At 41.9% G+C, this 20511-nt stretch overlaps 1 protein-coding gene across 2 annotated transcripts in view; it reads left to right on the forward strand.

The window, feature by feature from the left end:
• The window catches only part of GLRA1 (glycine receptor alpha 1), a 102739-nt gene that overhangs the window by 48510 nt on the left and 33718 nt on the right, over nt 1-20511 (forward strand). For both annotated transcript variants that reach the window (XM_006150820.1, XM_006150821.1), the window contains exon 4: nt 18089-18312. In XM_006150820.1, the coding sequence (XP_006150882.1) occupies nt 18089-18312 (224 nt within the window). The remainder of the gene's footprint in view (nt 1-18088; nt 18313-20511) is intronic.

Here is a 20511-nt window from a genome sequence, read left to right on the forward strand (position 1 = left end):
CAGGAATGGACAAGGAAGAAGAGGAAAGGGAGTCCCGATCTAAACTTCTCTGCAGTCCACAAGAGAAAGAACTAGAACTAGAACCCAGAGGGTGCCTAATAACTTGTCTGAAAACATGTACTTGTGAGTGTATGTAAACATGTCTGCAGCATCTATGTATTCGTGCAGTAAGAATATATAGGTATTGAGACCAGCAGTTAATGTAATGGCTATGTTGCTGAACTCCCATGTAGCCAACTGCGGTTCAAGCCCTGGACCCGGTGGTTTAAACTCACAACGGGCACATGTGCGTGCGTGCCCAAGATCCTGAGAGGAGAATGGAGGAGAAGGGATTGTGGCATGGTCATCCCCCTTGGGGGGTGATTTTTCACTTTCTATCTCTCTGTCTCTCTCTTTCTGGTGAGCGCAGGCACACTATAGCAAAAACCTCTCCAAAAAAAAAAATATGCAGGTCTATATTGTGGGACTATGGGACAGTGCAGATGCACACGCAGTCATGTGTATGTGTATATGCTAGTTTAAAAATATTTAGACATGTAACCTCAAAGAGAAATAGAAATACGCATGATCATGTGTGGATATCAGTACATGTATTTCTGTATTTACATATGTATGTGTGGAAACATGTAAGTGATCATATGCATACACTATGCATGTGTGTGTGTGTGTGTGTGTGTAGGATATGTGAAAACACTTAGGAATGAATACTTAGTATATTATTTTTATTTATGTATTTCTGTGTGGATATACAAAGAGATTTCAATATGTCTCAGCTTCTGAGTCAGTATATTTACATGTATGTATATGCATGTGCATGTGAGTATATGTTTATATGAATGTGTGTGAATAAATAAGAGTATTTAAATGTGCATCAGTATGTAAGTATGAGAATGTCTATATATGTGTGTGGGCAGGCATACATATGAGTACATACATGGAGGCATGTATATAGCTAGAAGTCTTACAGAGCTGCATGCAAAAATATGTGAGAAAGAGAGAAAGAACAAAAGAACGTATGTGAGTGTGTTGCTGGCCTTTGGGCATGAATCTCAGTATTTCCATTATTAGGACATGTGCTCCAGGCTCTCTTGCCAAGAATTGGTTTAGCACAAGGGTCTGGCACAGACAGACACTATGGCCAGGCCCCCTGGTGACAGATGCAGCAATGCAGCTACGGTCTACAAGTTCAACCCTATTTGTAGACATTAGGGACAAAGGACAAAGCCCTGACCAGGATCAAGAGTTCTGCATCATGGAACACTTCTGAGCCTCAGTTCCCCAGACACCTATCTCTAAGAAGGGCATGTAGGATCAGACAGGGTCAAAGCTTTGCAAGCCTTTTGTTAATGCCACAGAAATGTAAAAGATTTCTAGCTACTGAACTAATCAGCCAAGACTCCAACACATAAATACAAGGAAACGGCTTTCTGGTTTTTTTGTTTGTCTTTGTTTTTACTGTTCTTTATTTACTCATGCTTTCCACTCCATTTATTAATGTCCTGTATGGGCTAAACATGGCATTGGGCTCTAGGAAAACAGTCTGTTTTAGACATATTAGGCTAAGCTTTTCCTTTATAACAAATAACCCCCCAAAATCTCAGTGTTTTAAAATAATGAAGATTTATGTATCACCCATCTAAAATCTGCTGCAGATATAGGAGATTCTCTGGAGCCACTGTCCTCTGTGTAGTGGTTTGGCATTGCATTGTCATATCAATGTGCAATTCCACATTGACTGTGCAAATGAGGAACACAATGAAGGGTTAAACACTGGTACAGTAGTCAGTCTGAGCTGCCATAACAAATACCACAGACTGGGCAGCTTAAACAACTGAGTTTACTTTGTTACAGTTCCCTAGGCTAAAAGTCCAAGATCAAAGTGCCTTCAGGGTTAGTTTCTAGTAAGAAGTGTCTTTCCCCAGCTTGGAGAAAGTTGCCTTCTCACTGGATCCTCACATGACTTCTTCAATGTGGAGAGAGAGAGAGAGAGAAGGATTTGATGTCTCTTTCTCTCCTTATAAAGACATCAGTCCTATCAGCTTAGGTCTCCACCCATCTGGCTTACTTAACCTTTATCACCCTACTTAAAGATTAACTCCAAATATAGTCACACTGGAGGTTAGGGCTTCACCAAACAAATTTTGGCAAGTAAAAATATTTGGCCCATGACTGGCAAGTAAATGCTCTCTACTTAGAAATACATAAACCACTTCTGTTCACATTTCATCATCCACAGGCAGTCACAAGGCCCTACCTGAAGACAAATAAAATAGGATCATGTTTACAGAAGTAAATAGGAACCAGACATCCATCCACGAAGAGTAGATCTCTGGCTTCAAGGAGTTTATTGGACAAAGAAGGCAAAGATAACACCACAGTGTAGTGCATGAGGTCACAGAGGTGTGCACAGGATACTATGGAACACAGAGAACGACAACCAACAGTAATAGCAGCTAACACTCAATGTGTGTTATGTACCAGGCACCCTGAAAGTGCTCTTGTGTCATTTTGAGTAATTTTTCTAAAGTAGCAATCTGATCATGGTACTCTCCATGTCAAAACCTTCCAGGAGAAAACATTCTCATCAGATGACCCAAATGATGAAAGTATTTTTTTTTTTTTGGAGAGATTTTCACTGTAGGGCGCGTGCGCTCGCCAGACAGAGAGAGACATAGAGACAGAAAGCGAGAAATCACACCCCAGCGGGGATGGTCACGCCGCAATCCCTTCTCCTCCATTCTCCTCTCGGGATCTTGGGCATGCACGCACACACGCCCAGGGTGAGTTTTAAGCCACTGGGTCCGGGACGCAAACCGCAGTCGACTACGTGGGAGTCCAGCGACATAGCCATTATGCTAACTGCTGGTTCCCAATGATGAAAGGATTTTAAGAAACTTACGCATGTTCAACAATGCCAAAAGTAAAAAAGAGAGAAAGAGAGAGAGAGAGAATAGCATTCAGTAGATTTAGCAATGGAAGATGGTGAAAGGGAGAAAACACATATGAAATTAGGAAATGTGATTTCAGAGCTGAAGAAAGCAAAAGATAGGGCTTAAGAAAAATTCTGCTTTGGGGACCAGCAGATGGCATAGTAGCTACTTCACTGGACTTCCATGTAGTTGACCAGGGTTCGAGTCCCAGATCTGGTGGCTTAAACTCACACCAGGCAGGTGTGTGTATGCCCAAGATCCCAAGAGGAGAATGGAGAAGGGATTGCGGCATAACCATCCCCCCTGGAGGGTGATTTCTTGCTTTCTGTCTCTCTGTCTCTCTCTCTCTGTCTTTTTGGCAAACACGCGCGCCCTATAGCAAAAAAAGAAAAAGAGAAGTTCTGCTTTGAAGAGAATGTGAGATGTTAGAATTGGTGATTATTATTTACTGAGCACTTTTCTGAAAGCCTAGTAATTGTGGTTAGTGGATCATGGGAATTATTTCATGTAATACTACAATCCCATTTTAATAGATGAGGAAACTGAGGCTCAGAGAGTCTTAATTCACTCAAGCTTTTTCAGCCAATAAATTTCATTAGCCAGTGATCATCCTTGGGCTGCCTGACTCCTGGAATCCTTGGCCCGGTTATCCACTGGGCATGCCACAAGAGACATGGCAGAGCCAAGAGGCCATGTGAGGTATTCTGCACCACAACTAACAAGAAACTCAATAGGGTTTGTGTATTTCTAGTAGAACTTGCATCATAAGAAGAAATTGGTCATCCATCCCTTTGAGTATTTGCATATAAAATCTCAAAATATAAGAAAGCAGCTATCTCACAAAGAGATTAGAAGTCTCTTATGTTGAACCATAAATATTAATACATTGGCCAGGAAGCTGTCATTTCTCAATGCCATCCACTCTGGGATTGATCCATGGAACTGAGGCAGGTATTTTGAATTACTGGCCCCAAACTGCAGAGGTTAAGCCCTGTCTATAGAGAGCTGGATTCCTCATCACCAACCATAGCAGTTTGGCCCAGGCAACTTGAAAACCACGCTGAGCATGTGTGTGCATGTGAACATGCCCCAAAATCCTGACCAAATGGAGGAAAAAGGCATGACAGCATGACCATAACCCATTGGGGGTGCTTTCTCTTGCTCTTGCTCTTTCTCACTCTCTCACTTCCTCTCCCTCTCTCTGGTGAATGGATATATCTCCTGGCAATGAAAAAAATAGGAAGAAAGCTTAAATTTATACTTTTTTCAAACTTTGTTGCTATTAAAACCGGCATCATCTCTTTCTTGCTTGACCAAAATGCCTTCTAAGTAACTGATCTTCCTCTCTCCCTTCCTCATGCTCCCTCCACTCTCCACCATTGCTGGGAGGAAATATTTTATACCTCAAGTCAGATCACAGAATTATCCTGCTTCAAATCCTGCAACAGGGCTGACCTGTAGCCTAATGGTTAAGGGAAGTGGATTCTACCATAGCAGCTTGGCCCTGGCAGCTTGAAACAGTCATAGTTGACTGCTGTTGGCCCCAGTCACTCAAAGAAACACCCCAGGAGTGTGTGTGTACATGCCCCAAATCCAGAAAGGATGGAGAAATGAAGAAGGGATTGCAGCATGACCCCACCCCCTAGGAGATGCTTTTTCTCCTTCCCTTTTCTTTCTCTATCTCTCTGTCTTTCTCTGGTAAATACATGCAACTTCTGGCAATTAAAAAAAAAATTCTTTTAAAAAAGTTATATCCAGCAACAGTCTTCTAATGCTTTTTCTATGTTCTGTTCCCTCCATCCAGAAAGATCTTTGTATAAATGGCTTTTTCTGATCTGTCAGGTCCTAGCTCAGATCTCTCTTCCCTGACTCCCTACCAAAAAATGTCCCATCCCCTCCCAGTTATTACATCACCATGTTTTATTATCCCTACAGAAATGTCTAAAATGTATAAGTCCACTTGTTTGTGCGTCACCTTGCTTGCTTTTTTTATTAGAGTTGAGAGCTTGTCTCTTTCTGCAATCTCTAGATTTCTAGTGCCTTATACATATTTGGATCATCAGAGCTAAATAGCTAATTTGTGGAAAGAATTGGCCTTGGGGTTTCTCTAGTCAAACCCTTTCTGTTAGATTTCCTGCCCCAGATATTATGGCCAGCAGTTTCTACTTGCATACCTCCAGTGATGGGGAACACACTACCTCCCAAAGCAGCCCATTTCATCTTTAGACAACTCTGAAATTTCCATTTACCCATAGTTTAGTCCTGACCCTAGTGCCTTGTTGAACCTATCAATTCGCCTGACTGCTTTTAAAATATTGGGTTGTAAGAAAAGTCATGATGTGTTTTTGCATAGAAAAAAAATATATCATGACTTCTCTGACAACCCAATCATGACTTTTTTGACAACAAATAATTGAGGTCAACTCTCTTAGACCTTCCCTCAGCCTGGCTTTTTCAACCATCCTCTCTAGTTTTCAATACCTTCACCATCAGGAACTCTTCTCAGAGTACATTCCACACCGAGATGAAAAAAATCAGGAAATAAGTATAGGCCCCAATAGTGCTCAGAACAGAACAGAGTGGAGGCCATCACCATCCTTATCCTGGTCATTGAATTTCTTTTTTTTTTAAAGAAATATGTTATTTAACTTTATTTTATTTTTATTATTATTATTATTATTATTATTATTATTATTATTATTATTTTCCAGGTTTACCAGTGAGAGAGAGAAAGGGAGAAAGCAAGCCACCAGGTCCAGGACTTGAATCGTGGTCAGCCATTTGGGAGCATTCAGTGCCTTAACCACCATGCCACCTGCTGGTCCCTCTGGTCATTGGACTTCAAAGCATTGTTTTACCAGCAGCCTACCTCCACAGTTTATTTATTTATGTATTTATTTTTTGAGAGGTTTTTGTTATAGGGTGCATGTACTCGCTAGAAAGACAGAGAGAGACAGAGAGACAAAAAGGGAGAAATCATACCCAGGGGTGATGGCCACACTGCAATCCCTTCTCCTCCATTCCTTCTCCTCCATTCTCCTCTCAGGATCTTGGGCACACATGCACATGCGCCTGGCATGAGTTTAAGCTTGGGACTCGAACCATGGTCAACTACATGGGAGTCCAGTGACAACCATTATGCCAACTGCTGGTCCCCACAGTTTATTTTTAAGGCAAATCTTATGTGGCATTTGACAAACTGATTGAAAGTGAACTGCTCTAACTGAAGTGGAGCAGGATCCAGGAATCTCACTCCCTCAGTCTTAGCCTCCCTCCCCCAGAAGCCTTTGGGGAACCTCCTCAGAACTTTAAAATTTATTTCTATACATTTTATCTCCAAAACCTTTCCATTTTGGTAGCCATGCTAAAATGTCGATTCACAGTATGCTTATGTGCAACCATTATCGGGAATTATCTTTAAGTACACAAGTAATACCTGAACACAATATTTTGTAATTAGGTCAATAAAAAAGAAAAGAGAGAAATAAGAATGTCCCAGACCAGCTGGTGACATAGTGCTAAAGATGGTTGGATCTGAGGCAGCAGGTAGCATGATGGTTAAAGCACTGGAGCCCATATAGCCAAATTGGCAGTTCAAGTCCTGGACCTAGCAACTTGAAAAACACTTCAGACATGTGTGCACACATACCCAAAATCTCAAGAGGAGAATGGAGGAGAAGAATGGCTATCCCTTCCAGGGGTGATTTCTCACTTTCCCTTTCTGTCTCTCTCTCTGGCAAGCACCTCATTCTCTGGCAAACATCTAAAAGAAAAATAAAGGCTGGATCCCACATGACTGATTGTGCAATTCAAGTCCCAGACCCAAAGGTTTGAAAATCATGCCGGGCACATGTGCATGTGTACCCAAAATCCCAAGAGGAGGATGGAGGAGAGAAAATTGCAGTATGGTCATCCCTTCTGGAAGGTGCTTTCTCATTTTCCCTCTGTCCTTCTCTCTGGCTTTGGCAAGTGCACATACCCTATAGCAAATTAAAGAAGAAGAAGAAGAAGAAGAAGTAATGAAAGAAAGAAAGAAAGAAAGAAAGAAAGAAAGAAAGAAAGAAAGAAAGAAAGAAAGAAAGAAAGAAAGAAAGAAAGAAAGGCCAGCCAGCCCCCATTTTGCCTTCCCCTCCAATTCTCATTGCCCTATCCTGAGTAACCACTACAAATAAAATCTCACATATAGCCTTCTAGTCCCCTGTCCCTGGTTGTATATACAGTTAGGCTCATAGGCACCTCTTTGTACAAATAAGATTCAGTATAAAATATGGCTGTGTGATACAATTTGCTTCCACTATGACTTGGAGTCTCTCTGCACACAGCTAGATAGAGCTCTGCCTCATTCTTTTAAATTCTCTACTCATCCCCAGATATAGAAATATGGAAGAACACATATGTAGCTAATTAATATTGCATTAAATATATGACAATAGTGATACTATCTATATTTCCAGACCCTATAGCCTCCCTGTAAAATTCCATAAGATGAATGTGTCATCATTTCATGGTATTTAACCACTCTCTTCCTGATGTACCTTTAGGTTTCTCCAGCTTTTTACTGTTACAAGCTTCACCATGATGAGCATTCCTGGGCATAACTGTGCATTCCTTAGGACATACTCCAGAAGTGGAATTGCTTTATCAAAGGACATGCACTTTTTAAAAAATATTTTGATAGGCATTACTGCCCAGCTCCCTTCCAAAAAAAGTTCAATCGTTTACATTCCCTACAATAGTGTACCTTTCTCATCATCCTTGCCAACCCAAAATACTATTAGGCTTTTGTATTTTCACCAAATGGGATTTTCAAAATGGTATCTCATTGTCATTTATAATTTGCTTCTCAGATTCCTAGTGAATTTGAACATTTTTGCATATCTTGTTTGAACATCTTGAATAATATAATAGGTTTCTTTTTAAAATTTATCTCCTTAATCCATTTTAAGTTTAATCTTATTTTTTAAATTTTAATTGTGAGAGGGTGAGTGCACTTGCCAGAGAGAGAGAGAATAAGAAAAACCACCCCTTAATGGGGCTTGGTCATGCCACAATCCTTTTTCTTTCATTTCTCCATCCCATCAGAATTTTGGAGACACATGTACATAACTTTAGTGCATTTTTTAAGGCACTAGGGCTGGGACTCAAACCATGGTTGGCCACATGGTATCCAGCTCCTGATGTTCTCCAATTACCCACTGGACTATGGGGTCAGTCCTTTAAAATTTAATTTTCTGTGAAGTATCTGGTGGTGGTTTACATGTATTTTTCTTTGATTAGATAGTGATTATTCTAATACTCTTAAAAATAGCCAGTATTTCTCCATCTATCCAAAATGTTATCTGTTTTGTTTTGTTTTGTTTTGTTTGAGAGGGTGCATGCACTCGCCAGAGAGACAGAAAGCAAGAAATCACACACCCCCAGAGGGGATGGCCATGCCTCAATCCCTTCTCCATTCTGCTCTTGGGCACGCATGCACACACACTGGGTCCAGGACCGAACCACAGTCAACTACGTGGGAGTCCAGCAACGTAACCATTATGCCAACAGCTGGTCCCCCAAATGGTCCCCCAAAATGTTATCTTTTTAACAAGCTAAATTCCATATATAGGTTTCTGGTTTCTGGGCTCAGTTTAGTTCTCCATTGCTCTGTTTCTGCACTAATAATGTTTCTGCTTTACTTACTACTACTCAGCATCAAATTGCTATGTCTGTTGTTCTTTTACAAGTTCTTTTTTGGTTTGTGTTTACCTTTCCAGCTCATTCTTTCTTCCACTCAAACTTTAGAATCGGCTTGTGGAGGCCTATAAAAATCCACTCAAATTTTGACTGCCAAAATGCATTAAGTCTAGAAATTGCTTAGGAAGAAATGATATCTTTACAATGTTTTACAAACATGGTATGTCTTTTCATTTATATAGGAATTCCTTTACACTTTTCCGTAAATATTTAGAGTTGTGGGTTTTTTTATTTTTTAATATGTTGGGTTGTCAGAAAAGTCAAGATGCTTTTTTTTAAAGAGATTTTTACTATAGGGTGTATACGCTGGCCAGAGAGACAGAAAGCGAGAAATCACCACCCAGGGTGAATGGGCATGCCTCAATCCCTGCTCTTCCATTCTCCTCTCAGGGTTTTGGGCATACATATACATATACCCAGTGTGAGTTTTAAGCCACTGCGTCCAGGACTCAAACCACAGTTGACTACATGGGAGGCCAGTAATATGCCATCTGCTGGTCCTAGTCACAATGTATACTTGCATAGAAACATAGAAAAATATATCATGACTTTCCCCACAACCTAATATATAACTTACATGTTTCTGGATAGGTTTAGTCTTGGATATTTATGTCATTGCTCTCATGGATAAGATCTTTTTTAAAAAAAATTGCTGGTATCACATGTGCTTGGAAAAGAGAGACAAAGATAAAGGGAGAGAGGAACAAAGCACTTTCTAATGAAGCATGGTCACACTGCAATTCCTTCTCCATTTCTCCATCCCGTCAGGATTTGGGTTATGCATGCACACATGCCATTTGTTTTTCAACCCTCCAGGACCAGGATTTGAACTGCAGTCAGCGGTATGAGATCCAGCTCCCTTAACTGCTAGGCTATAGGACCCGCTCGATAAGATCTTTTATGTTGCTGATTTTTCTGTTACAATTTCCGTCTTTCTACACATCTGGTGCTAGGTCAGTTCTTGTACTCTTGGGTTTGGGGAATCCAAGAGAAAGCCTGTTCATTGTCATTCAGTTAGATGTCGTTCAATACTCACAAAGCCTTGTAAACTGAAGGCTAAGAGAGGGCCCAGGAGTGAACTCCCAGCAACACTATTAGTCCATTACAGGCAGCAGAAGCAGTTATGAGCGGTCTCCGTATCATCTGCTGGATGACTTTCTCCCAGTACACCCCACCAAGGGAGGTATCACAGCAGTAAATTTATGGCAGCCCAGAGTGTGGCCCTCTAGCAGATCAAATTCAGGAAAACTGACTCAGGAAAATCACACCCACAAGACTGAAGTGAGAAAAGCAGACTGCCAAGTTATTTCGATTTACGATAGGGCTTTCCATTCTAATGATAGGAACATCTGTGTCCTCTATGAATATGCTCCTAAACCACTATCAGAATACTCAGGAATCGAAGCAAAAGTTGCTTTGGGCAGACCGGAAATCAGAGGAAAGGAGGAAGATGGTCTTGGAAATGTCATCCAGGCCAGAAAGAAATCCAAAAAGCTATCTTTTCCTCACCACACAGAAACCCACTTTCCAGTAATGAGAAAGTTGATGTTCCCTGGACATAATGACACAATCCCTGAGTGATGCTAGATTGCCAACTGCCAAATTCCTGCTTCTTGAACTGTCTAACTTATACTACAGGATGAAATGTCTCACATATGTTTATAAAATCCTTCTCTAAAGAAGCAATACAATAAATTAGACTTTTACTTATTAAATTACAAGCACAGGCCTGTCTTAAATCATGGAGATCGTATGTGGGTCCTGGTGATTGATGCTGGATCTCGCCTGGCTCCTTTACTGCATATTCATCTCTGTTGTTAGTTTCTCTCTCAGAGGGTGGCCTTATTTTCTATATTTCCAAGTGAGTTAGTGGCATGTCTCACCAATGTGCCCTACACTGTCAACACTGTCCTTTTTCTCTCATTCCAAGTTAACAACCACCCTTCAATTCACACCCTTTGGCTACTGGTTATGAATTCACCTCACTGTTTAACATCCCAGTCCAAAGTTCTCCACCTGATACTTACTATCAAGATATTCATGAGCCAACCTGTCACATGTTCTCAGTGGGTTCACAGTATACTACGTCTACTAAATTTCCTTCATCAACCATTTTAATATTTAAGAAAAATGTGAATAGATATTTTAAATATTTAATAAAATATTTAGTATTTTAAATAGTAAATATTTAATTTTCAAATACTTTTAAAAATATTTAATTAAAAATAATAAATATTTTAAATATATGGTTTAAAATAAAAATAGATGGAACTTGCTTTAAAATTATATGAAAAAAGGAAATAGACAACATACAATTGTCAGAATAGTGCAAATTGGGAACCAGGGCTAGCCTGGTGTTTGGGCAGCTGGATCCTATATGACCAACTACACATTTCAAGTCCCAGACCCTGCAGCTTGAAAAACATGCCAAGCATGTGTGCATAGGTGCCCAAAATCCCAACAAAAGAGAGAAATGAAGAAGAAATTGTGATGTGACCTTGCCTCACGGAGAGTAATGCCTACCACAACAGAGTAGTTGAGAACATGAACTTTATATAACTAGAAAAATCAGGTTCAAACTCCAGCCCCACAGTTTACTAACCATGTGAATTTGGACCAAGTACTTAATCACCTTGAGCCTTTTTCATCTCTAAAATTTAGTTTGAAGTGCCTGTGGGAGCCAGGCCATGATTCGGGGCCACACATGGGAAATCCAGAGTGACAGGGGAAAAGTCCTGCATTCACATTCCAGGACCTCCCCGAGCACACCAGGTGCAGGTGCATGGCCGTACTAGGGCCAGCTGAGGCTGGGGGTAGATCACGACATGAGGGCCCTACTGAAGGGTTGTCTCTCTCTCTCAGGAAATAAACTTTAAAAATAAACAAATAGAAATAAAAGCCCCTATGTCATAGGGTTGTCTTAAAGAGAAAATAAACTGAAGTGTATGGCACGCTTAGCCACAATGAGAAATGTTAGGTCCTCAACAAAAGAGAAATGGTATCTATTATGTTGCTAATGGTTGGGCTAACCTGAAGTATTTGACTGTCCCTGCCTACACACCTTTGGTTGTGCTACTCCTCCAACTTGAGTTTCCTTCATCCCCCAAGCTTACATATTCTAATTATAGACACCCTGAGGCCACAGCTCTAGACCACCTATCTTGTCCTGCTCTAAACCAGCGATCCTCACTTCTGTCCTTCCTCCCCACACATCACTGGTCTCCTTTCCAAGCACAATCAGACAGTGTTCCTATCTCGGAACAATCCTAGATCTAGAGATGCTAACTTCAGGAGGACAGAACAAACCGAAAGGGATCATCTTAAATGCCACTTTCTCTCCAGAAGCTTTTCCAGTTTCACCCAACCTGGCTAGACCGGGGAGAAATATCTAATAGCAATTTGTTATACTTCTCATGACCCTTGTCATTTCCAGTTTTGTGTGGTAGATGTGTTTCTGTCTCACCTTGCCTGCTAGGATCAGCTGAGTTATCTAAGCATATAAACCAAGACCTTGTGCCTTCACCTCACTGAACTCCCACTAGGCCTAATACATGTTTGTATAGTTGGTTTGAGTTTAGAGGAGAGACATCCACCTCCCTTTGAGGGCTGCAATGCTGAGACAGAAGATATAAGAATGTGGTTCTTTATTTTTTTTCTCTTTTTAAGTTTTGCTATAGGGTGCATGCACTTGACAGAGAAATAGTGTACAAACAGAGAGAGGGAAAGTGAGAAAGCACACCCAGGGGGATGACCACACTGCAATCCCTTTTCTATACTCCTCTCAGGATTTAGGGAATGCACACACAAGTGCCCGGCCTGTCTTTCAAACTGCTGAGTCCAAAACTCAACCCATATAGTCAGCCATATGAAATCCAGCTCCTCAACCACCATGCGACTAGGCTGGGCCAGAATCTGGTGCTTTCGTCCACCTCTTGATATGAGGTTTCTTGGTTCCTACTGCAATGGGCATGCCTCTTGCCCTCCACATCCCATTTCTACCAACACACTTAGCTCTTCTCTGCTAAAACACCTCATGCTTTCTATGTCACCACAATACTCAGTTTCAGTTTATTGGGAGAGGTTAGAGTATGAAATTAGACATATAAGGAGTGAGCATCTGGGGCAGACCCAACTGTAGGTGGCACTCAGTTAGCTCTTAATAAGTCTTTGTGAAATGAATAAATGAATGAATGAATCGATGCTCCACCTTGGTCTTACCAGCAAAGCAGCTAGTTGCCCAGTTATCAGAAACCAGACCATCAGGGACTCTGAGATGCAGAATGGATGAGTTGATGCTAAAGACTGTTGAACTAGGGCTCTGGAAATGCCTCCTACTTCAGAATTATGGGTTGTCTTTGAGAACATGGAAACTAGAAATCAGTTACCAGAGGTGAAACCTGAGGCTCTAGGGTGGAGAATTCAAAATGTTGTTTCTCTGGCCCTTGAACTTGAACATGGACCCCTAGCATGTCAAACACTAACCAACATAAGTATAGGGCTAAGTAAGCAAAACAGCATTTAGCTTTCAGCCTATTACACCAATTATATTGATCTCTTCCCAACTGCGTTTTCCACTGCTGTTTACCAAGTAGGGAGAGAAAAAAATCAATAGCAGCAACTTACTTGGGTAGCAGCTGCAGAGAGCATGCAAGAAGGAACCGAGCTGCCCGAGGACACAGCTCCATTCTCCAGGTCTCTTGCAATAACTTTTTATTGGTCATTCCACAATGAGATCCTACAGGGTTTTTTTTTTCTCCTGTAGATGATGTACATTTAGATCTTTTACAGTCAACAGGTATTAAATGTCAGAGATAAAATTCAAATATAATGATGTCCATACCTACTTAAAATTTTTCAAGGTTCCACATGGCTATCAGGATGAAGCCCAAATTCCTCATATGCCTTGCAAGATCCTGAATCCATTCTTCCCTCCTCTCATTTACTAGCTATTCTCTCTAAAGTGCCACACTCTCACATTGCCGCTAGGCTTTCACAGATGCACTTACAACTGCCCAAAATGTTCTTCATCTTTACCTCAATCATATTTGGCCTCATCTTAAGTATCAGTTTTTTTAAATGTATATATTTTGTATTATTATTTATACATTAAGTTACTATACTTGTGAAGAGACTTTAGCCAGCATGATATACACCTCAGTCCAGCCCAGTTGAGATCACCATACCTTAAGTATCAGTTTTGACTGGAGACTTACCTGATCACCACATTCAAGTCTAGATGGAGAAACTGTCTTCTACATTTCCCTGGCACCCTGTACTTAATTAACCCCTGTTAAAGTCCTTATCTCGGTAGGGTATACATTATACTGTAGGCTTTGTGACAAATATATCTTCCTTATTATCAATAACTAGAAAAGTGTCTGGAGACCAGACAGTGTGGTGGTTGGAGCAGCTAGATCCCACATCCTACATCCCAGACCTGTCAAACTGAAAAACATGCCAGGCACATGTGCATGTATGCCCAAAATCTCAAGATGAGAATGGAGAAGAACTGCAGTATGGCCATTCCCCACTGAGGGGTGATTTCCCACATTCCCTCTTTCCTATCTCTCTCGCTGGCGAGTGTGAGAACCCTATAGTGAATTAAAAGGAAAGAAGGAAGGAAGGAAGGAAGGAAGAGAGAGAGAGAGGGAGGGAGGGAGGAAAGAGAGGGAGGGAAGGAGGAAGGGAGGGAGAGAGGGAAGGAAAGAGGAAGGAAAGAAGGAAGGAAGGAAGAAATGAAGGAAAGAAGAGAGAGAGAAAGAAAGAGAGAAAAATGTCTGGCACTTAGTAGATGCTCAGTTAAATATTGGACAAAATAAAACTAGCAACAATTAACAGTCAGATTTGGAAGGGTTCTTAGAAACGATCTAGCATAACTTCTTTTACAAGTGAGGCCCAAAGAAGCCAAGCTAGGTTCTAATCCCAGGTCCTTCTCTAAACTGCCAAAAAACCTTAGGAAATACCTTCCCCCTCTGGGTCACAACTGTAAAATAAAGACAGCCCATTCTGTTCCACCTTTTCCTGACTTTACATCCTCTTCTTTTTCTGGGTATTGAGCCGTTCATAGGTATACTGAGTGTGCAGTCTGTGGAATAGTGCAGAAGAAATATAAGGTCTGACTTATCCCTGCAATAGCCCCCAATAGAGTTGAGGAGATAAGGCACACACAGTAAGGAAGCACAGTTAAATGTTTCTAGTGATTCAGTCTTGCTAGAAGGTCAGAAAGGAAGAGGTCAAAGAAGCCTGGGGTCATCAAAGGTCCTGCAGGAGATCAGACTTACCTGAGCAGGCAGATTTTGCCTCTGCAATGAGGATGCGAAAGGGTATCCCCACATAGAATTGGCTCTTCACGCCTTTGTGGCAAAACCCATGAGCACTCACTAGAGGGCAGGCTAAAGAAGATCTTGCCCTGGCTCTGCCACTCACTCACCCTGTGCCTCAGATACATTTCTCAGTCTTTCCAAATCTGTTTCCTTACCCTCACTGTGGGAATCTGAGTGTCTAGCTTACAGGGGTTTGTGAGGATTAAATGTATGTGACAGTATCTAGAACAGCGCCTGGTGCCTAACAGACCATTTTAAGAAATGCCACTTTCTTTTCTTCCTCCCAGCCACAAAACGGGCTTGACAAGTCATTGGCAAGAACATCAAAAGTGCAGCAAGGGCTTGGGGACTGAAAGCTTTTCCTGCCCAACCGTTTGTCGTCTATTCACTCTGATGTGACCTGCCCACTGCCTTCTCAAAAGACACACCACACACACACACACACACACACACACACACACACACACACACACTCTCTTCATGTAAAATCCAAGGGAGAAAGAGTTAATTTTTTTTTTTTGAGAGATTTTTGCTATAGGGGGCACGTGCGCTCACCAGACAGACAGAGAGAGACATAGAGACAGAAAGCGAGAAATCACCCCCCAGGGGGGATGGTCACACCGCAATCCCTTCTCCTCCATTCTCCTCTCAGGATCCTGGGCACGCATGCACACACACACGCCCTGCGTGAGTTTAAGCCACCAGGTCCGGGACTCGAACCGCGGTCAGCTATGTGGGAGTCCAGCGACATAGCCATTATGCTAACTGCTGGTTCTTAAGAGCTGATTTTTAACACCTGATCAGATGGGGCCAGATTGGGAGCAGTCTATTGCCATCAGCAGCAAAAACAAAAAACTAGCATCCTTAAGTCCTCCCTCCACCAGGGGACTTATAAGACATGAGATTATGAGCCTAAATGTCATCTTCGAAGGGACTGTAGAGAGAAGCGACAATTAAATTATAGAACAATCTTATAAAATATCTTGGATCGTTTTCTGAAGCTGTTGATATTTCTATAGGCAAACAGAAGGAGGCATGTGCTGCAGAGGAACCAAGCCAGCGTGAGGGTGGGAGTGAGGAGGAAAGCTGGTTTAGTTCACCCCTGCTGATGACAGATAAGACTGATAAGGAAGACAGGCCAGTAGCACAGTGGTTAAGAGCTGTGCAAAGGGAGCCGGATCCCACATGGCCAACCACAGTTTAAACTCCAGCTTCAGCTGCTGAAAAAATATGTCAGGCATGTGTGATCATGGCCAGGACCTTCATGGGATGGAAAAGGGGAGGAAAAAACAACGGTAGGATGAACAAGTCCTGTTAAGGGTGCCTTCTTTCTCTCACTCTGTCTCACTCATGTGCATACACATGCTCAGCCTCTACCCACCTCTCCCCAGAAAGACTGATATGGTTTTAGAAGCAGTACTTCAAAAGCAAATACAGCATGGGGACCAGCAGGTGGCGTGGTGGTTAAGGCGCTGGACACTCCCACATGGCCGACCAGGGTTCGAGTCCTGAATCTGGTGGCTTGCTTTCTCACTTCCTCTCTCTCTCATTCTCCACCTCTGTCTCTCTCTGGTAAAATTAAAAAATGAATGAATGAATAAATAAAATAAATAATTATTTTTTAAAAAAGGCAAATACACCATGACCTCATTATCCAGCATCCTCAGGAACGCACAATAGTAGGATCTCAGGTGTGGAGATTATTCCTTGAAGGAGAGCATTTAAAGTTGATTTAAAGTTGAATTTGAACTGAAGTTATTCATCTGTTAGGAAACCACAGACCCTTTTGGGAATCTAACACAAAGAGCTACATTGTCCTTCTTTGTAAAACACGACAATACCCCATGTTCTACCTGCAATGTCATAATATGCAAAGATCCCAAGTTTACAATGCCTCTCCAACAAAATTAAAGCCTTTCCTTAATGGAAATATTTTCTTAACTGTATTACCCAATTTCTTGCCATTGAGACCTGCTCATATCACTCATTGCTCCTCAGGTTGTGAATGGAAACTAAATGGACTCCTTTAGTTCCCCTAGGATGAGCAGGGGTGACTGAACAGACTCAGCTAGGAATCAGCATTTGGTTTCTAGAATCAGCTCTGCTCCTGCATTTTCAGAGTAGCCCAAGTCCAGATTCTCTCTAGACTTTAATTTTTTCATCTGGAAAAAGGAGGGGAAAAAGAGGTGGGGCATAGGGGTAGAGTTTTGTGTAGGATGGCAATCTCTAACCTATGTTCTGTAGAAGACATACATTATACACAAAATAAAGAGTTCTGTAGCCAAAACAAACCAAGAAATATTATATACCCTTTCACTTTCTTAAACATGCACACGAGTCATTAACATTTTTTAAAGAATTACTTTATTTAATTTTATTTATTTATTTATTTATTTATTTCAATTTGACCAGAGAGGGACAGAGTAAGAGAGAGGGAAAGTGAGGAAGCAAGCCACCAGGTCTGGTACTCGAACCACAGTCGATCATGTAGGAATCCACTGCCCTTAACCACCATGCCACTTGCTGGCCCCAAAAGTCATTAACATTTTAAGGTATCTGAGAAGTCTTGCAATAAAGAAACCTGTTGCATTTAATTTATTCTAACATTTCTCTAACTGATTTGATCTATGAATTATTTTTCCAGTAGAATAACTACACATTCTACCAGAGAAACATTTATTAAGCATTGAGTTTAGGGATCAGTAAGATGTGATTCCACGGCATCAATTAAACCTTCTCATACAAATCAATACACATCACAGAAAGCAATGGAAAGCTGGTATTAAAACAGAGTAGTAGGAACTCTAGGGCCAGCAGGAACACTATGGTATTTTTCCCCCATCCTGCCTTCACTGCTTGGGAATTAATTGTTCTTTAGGCTGCTCAACTTGAATGCACAGACTTCAACTTTTAGTCTTTCCTCTTAGTCTGAGATTGGTGACTCTCCAACCTTAGTGTACATAAAAATTACTGTACTATTGGGATTGATAATAAAAGGAGGACTTTATTTGGGGAGCACTGGCTAAAAGCACCTGGGTCCTCCAAGAGTTGGCATGCCAGTCATAAGCTTTCCTGCACCTCTTCATCTCCTGGCTATAGGATTATAGGGTCAATATCTTCCTGCGGCAGCAGTGGAATGACCCACGTCTGGCCTATAACGAATACCCCGATGACTCTCTGGACCTGGACCCATCCATGCTGGATTCCATCTGGAAACCTGACCTGTTCTTCGCCAATGAGAAGGGGGCTCATTTCCATGAGATCACCACAGACAACAAACTGCTGAGGATCTCTCGGAATGGGAATGTCCTCTACAGCATCAGGTGAGTTCTGTGCAGGTTCATCCACTCCCTTCTCTGAACATGCCTTGCCCCACTGCCTTCTGGGCACAGACACTAAGAGGAGGGGGCAAACAGAACCAGGCCCTGGCAACCTTACACCTTTGCAGAATAGACAGACCCAGCTGTATCATTTATACCCGGCAAGTAAGAATAAAATGCCATGATGAGTTTTAGGTAGTTCATTATAACCAAGAAGAGCAGAAAAGACATCTTACAGAAGGCGGGGCTTAAGTTGTCCAGCATTGCGATAAAACAAGATAGTATGATGATCAATAGCAGAAGCAAAGACACAAACCTTGGAGAATCACCTCACTTTCAAAACAAATGGATCTGCCTAGTAGATAGTATTGCTCACAAGTATAAGCCAGGGTTGCTTCACCCCTTCTATAACTCTGTCCCTCGTATCTATTGAGTCTCTTAGGTAGGAGCCCCTTTCCTGGCCATGAAGTGTCCTTCAGATACCTTATTGGGGCAAAGCTTCCAGAGTCTCCTGACCCTCTTCCCACCTAGCCTCTAATATATCCTTCCCAAGGCACAGGCAAAACAGACAAATCCAAGAAGTGAAGAAATGACCTTACACAGCTACCAATCATTGAGGATTACTCACAGTGTGGGAAAATTGTTATTTATCTAATCCTAACAACCCCATAAAGTTTTATTATGTCCATTTTGTAGATTAGACAAGTGAGGACCTGAACATTTAAGTAACTTGCCAAAATTTCCACTGTTAGTAGAGCCTAAACTTTAATTCATGTTAGTGTAGATCTGACACCTCTCAAAGACCAGAACAGTGCATGGTATTCAATAGGAACTCAAATAAATGATGACTAAATGACTGTCCTTTTATTTTTAAAGAGCTAAACCAGTTCTATTAGGTCATCGGGAAAGTTAGGACATGTTTTTCTATGCAAAATGCATCCCGATTTTTCTGAAGACCCAATAAATTATCCCCCTTTCAACCTCTAGTTCCTCAGTATAATAAAACTTGCTCCCATTAGGAGGGTTAAGTAACCATAACCATGGGGGAAACTCTATAAGGCCTAACTCGCAGATGTGTCTGAGCTGAGGCCCCTCTGAGAGCAGGCTGAGGGGCCTTAGAAACTTCACTGCCCAGGAGCAGGCTTCGAGGAATCAGGAGTGCAGGTGGCCTTCCTCATGCCAGACCCCACTCCACCAAGTACACATTCAGACTGGAAGAGTGATGACTTAGGAAATGGCCACTGAGGCCTGGCTGGCTGGCAGGAGGGGAGGGTTATCCTGTTTGAATTTTGCTGCTGCCAGACTAGCTTCATATCTCCAGGAAGCTAAGTCTTGGTGCAAAATGACAGAAGGACAAATCAGCAGAAAGTAATGTTCCCAAGGTCATTTAATTTCAGGAAATTAACCCAATGTGACAGCTGCCCCATTTTGGAGCTTTTATCTTCAGAAATTCAATTGTGTTTACTTTCCCCTCACGGTTCTCCTACTACAATTCCTTTCTTTTTCCTCGGCTTCCCCTCCCTTGCCCTTCCCTTTTATCCTCTTGCTTCCACTGTGCTGAAAAGAGCTTGCACCAGAGCTGTGGGTATAGCTGTGTGCCTTTCTGTGTGCCGCCAAGAGGCAGCAGCTAAGATGAACCAGAGCACCACCGGTCAGGTGCCTTAGGGTAAGGGTTGGCTTTTCAAGATAATAGTATGGCTGTTATCTGAAAGGCTGCCAGCAAACACATGGGCCAACTGCACTAGAACTCAGAATCCACAGGCCAGGAGACATGGTTTTGATTCCCAGCTGAGCCATTAGCTTGCTTTGTGTCCTCAGGCAAATCCCAAACTAGCCTTCTCTGCACCTCAGTTTTCTCACCTGTCAGATGAGGGAGTTGGCCTAAGAATCTAAGGCTCTTCAAGTTCTGAGAGCCTTTCTTCTCTGTTATCTGCAGCAGGTGCTCAGATGTTCCCAAAGCCTTTCAAGTTGAAGTCTTGTATCCCAACCCAAGCTGCAGGCCTCAGATTCTGTTGAAGTGACTCCCTCTGGTTCTGAGTCTGCAGCCTCTACAAGGGTTGAGCAATCCAAAATAAACAACTAGCTCAGAATCCTGGGGTGCCTGCTACTTTTTGACTGACCCCAGCATGAGCCTACAGATGTGAGTCAGCTGTATTTGGACACCCAGAAGGCAGGGAGCCTCTTTGAAATAACTTTTGATGA

This window comes from Tupaia chinensis, unplaced genomic scaffold (assembly GCF_000334495.1).
Source record: "Tupaia chinensis unplaced genomic scaffold, TupChi_1.0 Scaffold000301_1, whole genome shotgun sequence".
In the NCBI taxonomy this organism is placed as follows: domain Eukaryota; kingdom Metazoa; phylum Chordata; class Mammalia; order Scandentia; family Tupaiidae; genus Tupaia; species Tupaia belangeri.